Consider the following 12,264-nt stretch of genomic DNA (forward strand, 5'->3'; position numbering starts at 1 on the left):
CTGGCTGTTGTTTCTTTCAGTGCAGAGGTCGACGTCTTGGCAATTTCTTTTCTCTACCCTTAAGTGCTTGTTTTAATTCCTTTTTTCAAGCTGTGGCTTTTCAAATTCCAATTTAACAGAGCACTCAAATCAAATGCTGGGTAGTCTTTGAATAAATGCTTAAAGTTCTTCAGTAGCTGCCTGATACTTGATACTGGAAATTAAAGAGATGCAATTATCTGTTGTCATTCAGGGCTTTCACCCTCTGTGACAGCAGGCATGTAAAACTATCTTGACAGTTACATTACATTAAATGCAACAGACATAAAAAAATATTGTGAGATATGGAATGTTCTTAAATTTGGGGATTTACAGGGAGTTAGCAAACTATTTAGAGCTGTGTTCCCAAATGCCTGGGGAATTCTTCACTGGGTTGTAAGATGCCCCACACAGAAGGTTCCCGAAGTAAAACACAGTTTCTCAAGTATCTGGGCTCCATGTTTCCATAATTTTCAGTTTGACTGTTTATAAAGTGCAAACACAGTCCAGAAATTTTTTCATTTGCGAGTTTTGTTTTGTTTTTTTAGAAGCAGCATTCCACCAATACTATTCTCCTCCTTAATGTTACTAATACATATTTTTGACCTTATCTCCATCTCAGCTCTGATTTCTGTCTGGGATTGATACATTCTGTTCCAGAAACATTCATCATTAAAAATGAAAGCCTGATTTACTTTGGCCCTCAGTTTAGTTTCAGCACAATCTCCATAAGAAGATTAGCTGTGAGTGCTGAGCAGCACATTAACATTACTTTTTAAGGGTATGTTTTATTCAAAGAGTGAGATGCTTATTTTTCTTTGGACACAGTGGTACTAACAGAAAAACAGGCAGTGTGTTTTGCAGAGGGAGCACGGCAGGTATGTTCCCTTTATATTAAAAAGATCTATTTGTCTTTTTTCCACCCACTGGGGGCAGGGAGTCACACTATTAAGCAATTCTTCCGAGGAAGACCACTGTTCACTTTTTGCCATGAATAAGAAACAGAAGAAGAATGGGAAGCAAGAACATTATTGTATTCTAATCCCATCTACCTATTCATCTGATCAAATACATCATCCTGTACATCTATCTAATAAGTAAAAGGCAGCAGGAGAGCAAATTAGGCTAAACAATACAAAAAGGCAAGCATTGCAAGGTAAAATAGCAGAGAACACACATTGCAAAGACTGTGTTCCAAGCAAAAGTGTATGATATTATTACTTTATATGAAGCTAGATTTTTATAGATTATTAAAGTCCCAGCTGCTGGTGTTCCCGCCTAATCTAGCTAAAAGTGATTTGCTGTGGACTTTCTCTAAGGGCAATGTACGCTTCTCTGCTTGACTTTGCTCACCTTCTGGGAATTACAATTTCTCTTCCTCCTGCTCGGGGTGGAGAGCAGTCACTGCTAGAACCACTGTCCTTCTACACCCAAAGCTACTCCAGTGCACAGGAGGAGCAGTTCACCACCTCCATCATGTTTCCATGTCTGAAGAGCCATTTGCCCCCAGCAAATACTGACAACAGGAGTGAAGGTATCAAAATAAATAAATTAACTTTTTGTTTCACAAGGGAATTTGCTCTCACCCAGGTGTGTACATTCTACCTTTTATTTCATTATTTGTTTCATCATTGTAAATACACTGAGCAATAGTAATAAATTAGGAATTTTGTCATATGTAATATTACCAAAAAGCTGTGAAAGAATATTGCTATACTGAATCCCACTTGCAGGCATAACAAGTTAATTTTAAGGAAAATTTTCTGCTTGATTCTTCTGTCACCCAAGATCGGATGTTGCAGGACAATCTGAGATCTCTCTCCTTCCCTACCTCCTGGCCTCATGTTTTTCCTTTAGGCTAGCATTTATATGTGGTGGATCTGCTGTTTCAAAATATTATTTCTATTACATAGCAATTTTGGAATTGAAACTCTTAAGTATCATGAAAAGCAGAGTTTCATAAATCTGAGAGACAGATATTTATATTACCTACTATTACTACAAATCATTAAAAAGCTCAGACTTGTTTTGATAATAGCATTTCTTCCCTATTTTGCTTGCTTGTTATTTTTAGAGGACCTGAAATGAGTACTAACATTGGCTAAAGCCAGACATAAGGTTACAGAAACTAGGCAATTTTCCCTGCGAAACTGTGGCAACTCACTGTTCTTTTTTTTTTCCTTACCCCTCCCCGCCAGACAACATTCACAAAAATTTTAACTGACAGTGCCCAGTCCACTTCAGCTATTAAAGAACACATAAACATAAAGATATCTGTGGTAAAAGGCTGAAAGAAAGACTGGAAATATTCCCCATCGTGTTCCTCAGCCCTACTCCATGTGAGTAGTTGCTGAAGCTGATGCGAGTTCTCCGTGCAAAGAGCCAGCAGACTCTCTCCATCGAATGAGCCAGCACCCCTCTGCCTTCCAAGACTGCAGGGGGGACCAAGGTTTAAGAGATAACGTGACTTCTCGTTAAGAACTGGTTTGGTTCTGGCTTACTCTTTTCCCACTTTTGCTAAAATCCCTCTTCATCTACCTAAAAGCAATATACTGTAAGGTGATAAAAATGAGAACCTGAGGAAACTTTCAAAAGGACAGGAAGGTAAATTTCAAATAACTGCACAATACTTTTAGGTCACCAAAAGCAGAAATTAAAATTCCACATGACTACTACATATTGTAATTACTTTCTACAAAGAGTTTCTTTCCAATGTCAAGACCTTAGCTTTCTCCTATCAGTATTTTGTAACTAGTAAACACACTGTCAATGCATTACTGATCTATTTTCCCTTTCCAATGCCTTTGAATATAAAATACTAAGAAAATCAAGACCAGATACAAACCACAGCCAAAACAAGACTACAGTAAAATTCCCCATTTTCATCATTCTTCACGCATAAGTATCTTCCACCCTGCTGACTTGGAAACTTGTTTTGATGTAGATCTGACTCTGAAGTTGTCAAAGGAAGCCACAACAAACAGTCTGATGCAACTTTAATTCCGTTTTACCATCTACTGCAATTCAAACGAAAGGTAAATGAGGCCATATTACTGGGCTATGGTTAAAGAGATTTAGCAAGTTCTGAAATAACTATATGGTCACATGAATAACTCCCTTAAAAACATTCCTATAAGGGCAATTTTAAAGAATGTTGGTTTTTCACTTCAGCGGGCTTTTTGGTTTTAAGCTAATCGGACTGTTCTATAATTGTAAATTAGTGATAGGCAAAAAATGCTCCCTTTCTTGAGACCTACAAGATATTTTTAGGTGTAACACTAGCTGTCAGATGGCATTTAATTCTTGCCAAATCTCAACACTATCTTGAGCTGAACAAGAATCTTCTTCCAATAATACTTTTATTCTGGGAAAGGCCCTGAAGCCTCCTTTCTTCTATTTTCAAGAAACAGCCATTGTCCCTGGCTCTGCTCCTTGCTGACTTGCTGTCAAGCCTGAGCCTTTTTCGGATTTGAAAGGGTCCCATTTCTCTGCTTCCTGAACCCAGCTGTCAGAGATCAGATCTCCTTTTCCTCTAGCATTTTCTGCAGGAACAGGATACAGAGAAGCTTTCTGTGCTGCCACGGCCAGTTCTTATGGACAGATAATACAGAAATGCTACATCATATAGTAGGAAAACAGTAATTTCTTTGCATTTCAATATTGCTTAAACTAGTAAAAAGTATGAAAGCTATTTGAAGAAACAAAAATTTTAATTCACCAAACTCTTTGGTCAATGCTGTCTTTTAGCTCCTCTAGAATATGTCAGTCAAGAAGCAATTGAAGAAAGTCATCTCAGTTCCCTAGTGGTAGTTTTGAAAATTTGTATGACTATATTATAGCCTTTGTATAAAATCAGAGCCTCTTCCTTAACCTGAGGCTAGACCAAAAGGAAAATCTTTTGATAATAATAGAGGTTTAACATTTTCTCTAGATGGGGCAGATTTCCAAATGTAAAGAGGATACTGCCAGGAAAGATCTACAAATGATCATGAGACAATGACTTAAATACAATCTCAGTTTATATCAGTTTCAATGCATATATATATATATGTTGACCCACGTTACCTGAGCTATAAAACTGTAATCAGCTCAGGGCTTTCATTCCAAAGGCAGAGATAGCTTCATATGCAATGAACCACTTGCATCTAACAGAGACTCCACATTTGGATTTTGAGACAGCTGGAAATTTTTATGAAGTACTGGCACTTTAAAACTTTATTTGGATTGAGTTAAACTACATCAACTTTAAAAAAAAAAGATAGAAAAAATCAAGGGGATTTTAGAACTTACTATGCTGAGAAAACTGATCTTATTTTTATTTATTCTATGAGTATTCAACCATACAGTCAAAGTTTGCAGGGTAACATCTACTGAGAACATAAATTTGTCCATTCTTTTAGAACTCCAAAGTACACTGTTCCCATAAAATTGGCTGTTCTGTACTTCAAAGTTAAGAAGAAAATTGCTGCCTGTGCATGCATATATATATATATATATATATATATATATATATACAAACATAAAAATATATAAAACTCCAAGACTAAAGACTATATTAGAATAGTCAAAGATGGAGGGAAAAAAATCCATCCAAGTATGGTTGTAATCACTTAAATGGCTACAATGATTCGTAATTTAAATTATGTTCTCAATTAGGAGTCAAATGTCTAGGCTTTTTTGCTTTTTCAGACAGGTCCTGTCTCCTAGATATTCTGGACACTGTGCAACAGAGAAAAGCTCTTTTTGGATGCTTAATCTCAATTTGTTCTCATCCTATACACTTGTATGAAGCAGAAAATATACACAATCAAGGACTTGCAAGTTTTGTCTTCTAAGCGAACGGAGTTCATTACTTACAGTAGAAGAACCTCTAAGAATAAAAATAGAGAGTAGCAACACTTCATATATTGTATTCAATGAAAGAAAGTTTTAAAAATCCGTGCTGTGGGAGATACATTTTGCCACTTACATCTGTTATCATTTTCCCTCTGGTCTTGTTTCTTTCCCTGTGGTTAGCTCGTTTCTGTTTTTGCTGCAGAACTCGTTCCCTGGTGGTGCGGTATTCCAGAGCAAATTCACTAATAATTTTGCAAAACTTATTGATGTTGACTTCACGTATTGCGTAGGGAGGATGACCCATAAATAACAAAAATGAGTGAAACCTGGAAAACAATGCACTCATAAATGCAAAGGGAAAAAAAAAATCTTTATTTATGGTCTCTGGGGAAAAAAAATGCACATTTCACTGAATCTATTTATTACTTTAGCTCCCATCACTTCCTTTGTGCTACACAATTTTCATGGATGCTTTGCATAACATTGGTATGTTTTATAATTAAAACCATGAAAGTCTAGACTATGATAACTCCATCCCCGTCTACTTTCCCAGGCCGATGCAGAAGATAAGATGTTTGTGGAACTCCATCTACTTTATATGACTAATTTGGCACATGAACGATCAATTTCATTTCAGTTATAGAAAAAATATTTATTAAGTTTCAATTCTATTTATTTGAATTAAGCAACTTCAAAGAGCCTATTAGGGTGTTGGGCAAAGCCTAGACAAGAAGAATGCAGATTTACAGGCTAGCAAACACAAGAAGGAAAGAATTTCTGGTTCAAAACACTGACCATAAAATTATATTAGCTACCAAGTACATTAGTTTGGGATACTCTCAATTCACAGTTTTACTTCTTCGGTGGAATTCAGAGCTTTTGCACTATTTGCAATTTTTACTACTGTTTCTATACTTCATGATTTACAACAGAGTGCTGAATGTTTAAAAATATATGGGAATTCCTTTTAACTACATCTACCTTCCCGATGATAAAAAGTTTTCCCAATTCTAGAAAGATGAAATTCTAGAAAGTACATGAAAACAATTTTTAAGAACTACAGAAGTAGTTTCAGGATATCATAGGGAAAAATTAATATTTTTCTTACTTGTAGAATGCATATGATAACCACAACATTAAACTAGTGAATTCACTTCCCTTTCACTGCAATTGGGATTTCTGCTTACTTATGGCATAAACCCCAAATCATTATGAAAACAAAAGAAGAGCTGAATCAACTTTCCAAGTGTATATCCACAAATTTGGGATCATTTGGAATCCAGTTCCTAATTTTGACCATAGCAATTTGGAAATTATCCAGAAGTTGGAAAATCTCTCACAGTTTCATTAAACCCATCTGCAAATCTTGAGGAGAGGAATCTTAATTCTGTCTTCAGCTGCACAGCCATAAAACACATAGTCGTAGATCTTGCAAATAAGAGTGATGCTGCCTACAAAAGAACTCATTGTACAAGACTTGCTTCAACTTCTACAAATGACAAATTTGTCATTAAAACTTCATTTTTTTTACAGTCTGTTCTTGTTTATCAGACAGTAAGCCAACCCCCCTCAAAAATATTGAAGGATGAACAGAATATATAGCAAGTTAACCATAAAGCTGCTAGCTTTTGGGGACTAGGTGTTAAAAGACCCAGTTATTGTACCTTGGGAATAAACGACTGCCTGGAAGATTGCTTCTTTTAATCAGAAATACAGAAATTTCTGGAGTGGGGATCTTTCTTAAATGGAGTCTATACCAAAGTATGCACCACATACAACCTGGTGACATTTCTTGCAGGGATGCGGATTAAACGCTTATTTAAAAAAACATATTTATGATGTCATAATTTATAATCTTACCACGTCATTTACTATCAAGGTATTGCTATCCTCAGTGTAATTCCGTACCTGTTAATTATTCTTCTATGAACAATCTTCAGGATTATGATTCTTTCTGCACAGTCTTTAAGGAACTCAGACATTTTTTGCTTTAGACTTGGCTTCATTTCATGTTTTGCTATAGCCTTAAGGTGATCCCATGATGCTTTGCACCGTCTTTCCATCTGACACAGGTTTTCCTGGAGTTGTTCAAAGTCGACCTGAAAAAAAACCAAAGGAAAATAAAAGGTAACACTTGAAGTGAAAACACTTAGATATCTGACCTGCAATGTATGTATAAGAAAGGGTCAATATAGTGGCAGCACAACATTAATTCACATTATTAATTACTACTAAATAAATAAGAAATAGCTTTCTCTGTCACACTGCGTCTAGGCATGTAATGCTGGTAAGGCAAACTGAAAAAACAAAGAAATATCCATACACATATATATTTGGTTTTAGTCCTGCAGGCCTAACAGCTAAAGAAGGGACAATAAAATATTGTGATGTGTTTTTTCCCTTGCTCATAACTTCATGTCTGCACCAAGTAACTGCATGACTCCATTCTTTCTGAGGTAATACAAAACTTCTCTTTTTTTAAATCCTTTTCTCTACTACTCATAGCTTTTTATGCCCTGTTTACTGCTCACTGTTGTACCCCGCCAACACTTCTCCATTTTAGGAAGCACTTGGATCTATTCCCTAGTCATGTACTGACTTGTTAATAGACGATCTAGTTCTAATCACAAAATTCACAGGCCAGAATTTTTTAAAGCTTTATTGAAAGTATGTATTATTTAGTGATCTCAGTACTAACTTTCATCCCTTGATATATGATACGAATTTACTGGCTTGTAACAAGATCATGTAACGACTTTGAAAGTCTCTCAACACAGTTAAAATAAATAATTGCATCCTACAGTAACATTCATCAGGATAGAAGCCAACGCATTCCATAGAAGGTGAGGGAGAGCTTGTCCTTTATTCATCAACCAAAAAAGGTGTTCAAATCGCAATAGTCTTCAGAAGACATTTGGGATGTGTTGCTAACAACTGAACAAAGTGCATTAACAACACAGACATAGCACACAACAGATGAAAAAAAATAAAACTATCCAACATGTTCTTGAATTCTGAAGAAAGGAAAAAACTATTTTATAATACCACTTCACAGTTCAAATGAACTCAAGCTATAAAATACAGACGTAGCTCTCGGATTCTAAACACATCAGTGCTTGGGATGTTATAGTCTCTTACCCCAGTTAATTCCTTAATGCTAAATGAAAACCAGTGTCAGAGACAGGTTTTATTTCATTCTTCCTAGCTGTGTGCATCATCCACTGCTGAGACCTATGCTGAGGATAGCCATAAGAAATCCATTATTATTAAAAAGCTCCTGGTATTGATTTGATTTGTTTTTGCTGTGATTTATAAAGTGATGAATTTTTCCTCTTCACAAGGAAATAAAAACATCCTTTGATCCATTCTGCTATTCAGAAAAGCCCTGCAGGCGGAGCAGCTGTGGGGTTTTTGCTTTCCTTATATCCCTACCAATGCATATGTTAAAAAAAAAAAACGTCCTTTCCAGGTCAGTATTTTCACTGTTGATGATAAACACATTGCTGCTCTCCACAGATGGTATATCTAAAACACACATGGGAAAAAATACTAGCATTCCTGTTAAGGAAAAAAAAAAAGCCAAGGTCTAGGTCTTTTTACTTGTAAGAATTATCCAACCTAGTTGAGGAAGCCTCTCAGCCCCTGCAGCTGAGAAATTTAAATTGATGACATTTTATGACAGCTTTCACTGAAAACAGAATGAGTTTTAATCTATCAAAAAGCTCAGAGATTCAGGCCTGTAGGGATTCAAGAAACATCTTTTGAGAACAACAAGTCTGAGGGGAAAAGACGCGGCAAATTCCCGGACCCTTGAAATCTGCCAACAGTCAACACATTCACAAGAGTGGGAAGTTCCTGCAGAGACTGGGGATGACAAGTTGTTCTAAGGGATACACAATAATTTTTTGAGCATAAACAGAAATTCAGTTCTCTGGGAAAGTCCTAAGGAGACTGTAGTAAGGTGAATGCCACCTGATATGTCCTGGAATAAACCTCTGTGGAGCACAGGTGTGCTCAAGCAGAAGTTGTAAACTGCTGGAAGGAGTAAAGCAGGAAATCAAATATAGGATAATGTACCTATGTATTCCCCACAGGCAAATGGTACTATGCCTGTAAGAATGTGCCAAATCTTCATGAAATCTCTGGCTGCCAGCTCTCTAGTGTTTGGTCACTGATTTGTGGACAGAAGGGAATATAGTTACAGAAAAATATCCAGATGTGAAATATTAAAAGTCCAATTTTTCTCAGAGATAATCAGGTACCCCATCTGATATTTCAGGAAGTGATATTTCACCAGTGCCAATTTTGTGTGTGGACACTTCAGTCTGCTCTAGGTCTGTTGTTCTGTTTAGGGTGTTATATACAAATGTAACAGCAAGAATGATGAGAAATGATCCCCCAACTATGTTTTCCTACGATAAGGAGAACAAGAACTTATGTGGAGTAAAAACAACAATTATTCAACATATTATGCACAAAAAAACCACGAAAAGGCATATATAATATCATACTACCTCCTTGCCAGTCCACGCAGCATTCCCAAGGCAGCATGGATTGCACTTTCTTATTTATGTGCTTATTTCCAACACTTTACTAAAAGAATTAATGCTGTATAATGGTAGAAAAACATGATTCCTTTTTTTTTTTAATTCTTTCTGTCTTGAAAGGAAAGATGCACCAATTTTTGCCTGCAGCTGGGTCATGCTGGGACTAAGAAGGAATTTGGATGAGTTGTAGCTCCAGCAGAGCCCAGCATAGGAGGTACTCAGACAAGCATTGTTGTGGCATTATTTTATAACTATGCTCCCCTGAATAAAGGGAAGCAGTAATCTGAAATAGTCATTACAGCTTTCTTCTTGGACAGTAGTGTATGGATGTTGTGCCTGGTTCAAGGAATTGAAGGAAGGTGGAAACATGTATTCTTCTTCTTCCTCCTCAGTACATATATATGCAAAAAACATGCAGCTTAATGGCCCTGCTTTCTGTTACCTTCTGCTACACATTGTAAAATTAATAATTTTTTTTTATTCAGGCAAAAGAATGAGTTGTCTTAGGCTGCTATGCAAAATAAAAATGTCCTTTCTTTCAGACACTAAGTAATGTTTATTTTAATTTGTAAACCAATTTAGAAAAAGCAACGTTCTAAATGCTTCTGAGATATATTTGACATGTTTCTCCTTTCTCCTGCCAGGTTCCTCTCCATTCACAATCACACTAGCTGAAAAATATTCAGAACTATTAGTATCTGTGAAATCGCTTGCTAGGTCCACTGTTCAGTCTTCTCAGAAGTGCCTTTGTAGACACTGTTGCATCAGAGTGGACTAGCCAGAGACAGTATATGCAAATTGGATATAAAGACTCATTTATGTGACACAAGCCATACAGAACCTCAGCAAACTATTGCCCTAAGTCACTAATGGGCAACTTCAAAAATAAAAATCTATTTTTCAATTTGATGCACCACCATATTTTGCACAAATGACACTCAGACCAAGAATAAAACCTTCCAGCCACATGCCAGGAACATCAGAACTCATTTTAATCACTTTATATCATTATTTACTGCTTGCTACCATAGCAGCAGATGACTTTGCCATAAACAATACCACCAAAAAAAGAATTCTACCAAGTTTCTTACTCCACTGGGCTGAGAATTCAATACTGTATGATACACCTACTGCCCAAATGACTTCTCATCAGTTTTCACCCGACTCAAAAACTACCACCACCATCAAATGGCTGAGCATTTACTTTCCTGCTCATTCAGGTTTCCTGAAAATTGGTCCTTTAAAAGGCCTATTTTTTTCAAGTTCAACTCCATCCCATCCATCTAATATCACCTGCCGCATATACCAGTTTAAAACTTTCTCATTCATGAAATACTAGACCATGCTCCAAATGTTCAGGCAGGACATGTATCAGGAAATCTTTTTGGGGTTTGTGTTGGGATGTTATTTCTCTTTGTGGCCCCAAATATCTCATGGCAACACAGGAATTGCACTCTTTATTATTCCTTGGGAGAGAGAGGAAAGCCTGCTTTGAGGTGACATTGGGAATTAAATGCAGTAGCTCAAACCTAAAGTGCCTTCCACTACGTATTCCCTAGGGCAGCATATACAATTCCAGGTATGCAGTGCCATCCACAACAAACAAATGTAGTCAGTGTGAGATAACAGGTCATTTTTCTTCAGCATTCCCTCAGCTGGAATGTGCTCTACACACACGTTTTCTTTTCCAGCTAAATCTTCTCTAGTCTTTGGGCTAAGCTCCCCCACTACTGTGAGTACAAAACTGTCCTAAAGACAAAGATGCTGCACCTAAATACACTCATGATTCCTGCCTCCTGTGCTAGCATTCAGCTCTTGAAAGGGGTCAAAAATGTCACAACTGGATTGAAGTAAAAAACTCCAAAACAAATAGATGCATGGAAACTGATGAAGCTGAGGTTTGTGCTTAAAAAGCACTTCTTTTCAAAATCACTGTATCCAAAGCTTTATTCTGAAGGTCAGTAAATAACTAATTACATATGCACAGCATCATTGTTTTTTATTGCTTGTTACTCTACTTATTGTGTATTGCTAGAGCTTGTTTTTTTTAGAGGTGAACATATAACATCCAGATATTTTCTGAGGAAGACCTGGATCTCTGCATTTTTATCCTAGTCACAAGGTGCATTAAAAAGAAGACTGATGCTTTCACAATGAGAAATGTTGCCTTAAATTCACAGTAAAATGACAACTATTTTATTGTACCTCATAGAAAGATATACATAATCACAGACATAAGCTTTCTCTTTTCAAAGTTCAAGATAGTTTCTGCAGCAGACTACAGCCTCGTCTGAGCTGTTTATAATTTAAGGTCAGACTGTTCATTCTCACATTATTACAGGGATGCGTTCTGGCACGGAACATGAAATCTTCCTCTTTTCCTGAGTTGGTTCAGCGCCAAAGGAAATTCTGAGAATTGCTCCTTGCAAACACACTGTCATCTGAGTGCAGCAACCTTCTGTGGCATACATTCAAAACTCTGTCTTCTCTAATATTTCCACACTGGCTTCCTTCACCAAGTGTCACAAGAATTATCCCAAGACCAATGCTAGTTCAACTTGCACACTGTGGGTCACGCATTTCAAGTGCAATAGATACCAGCTCTTGAAAGAAAGCAAAATATAAAGGAGGTTCTGTCCGGAAATTTCTAATTCTAGGGCAAGAAGTGGCATCCTGCAAAAACAATTTTGGAGCTAAATCAACCCACTAATGAAAAATTAAAGGACAGAGGTGCTTACTGAGGTATGACCAGATGAGTTTACCCAAATATATACATACCTCCATTTCATTTTAGTTCATTAAACAATAAACACACTAACAAGGCATATTTTTGCAGATGCTGTATGGCAGTTCCCACAATGTG

At 36.7% G+C, this 12,264-nt stretch overlaps 1 protein-coding gene across 6 annotated transcripts in view; it reads right to left on the reverse strand.

Annotated features, from left to right (window-relative positions):
- FHOD3 (formin homology 2 domain containing 3) overlaps window positions 1-12,264 on the reverse strand; it is a 386,338-nt gene that overhangs the window by 26,486 nt on the left and 347,588 nt on the right. For all 6 annotated transcript variants that reach the window (XM_027711038.2, XM_027711032.2, XM_039381552.1 and 3 more), the window contains 2 exons: window positions 6,763-6,953; window positions 4,988-5,180 (listed from right to left, as the gene is read on the reverse strand). In XM_027711038.2, coding sequence (XP_027566839.2) covers window positions 4,988-5,180; window positions 6,763-6,953 — 384 coding nt within the window. The remainder of the gene's footprint in view (window positions 1-4,987; window positions 5,181-6,762; window positions 6,954-12,264) is intronic.

The sequence above is a fragment of the Pipra filicauda genome, unplaced genomic scaffold (assembly GCF_003945595.2).
Source record: "Pipra filicauda isolate LSUMZ 115617 unplaced genomic scaffold, ASM394559v2 scaffold230_size2164044_pilon, whole genome shotgun sequence".
In the NCBI taxonomy this organism is placed as follows: Eukaryota; Metazoa; Chordata; class Aves; order Passeriformes; family Pipridae; genus Pipra; species Pipra filicauda.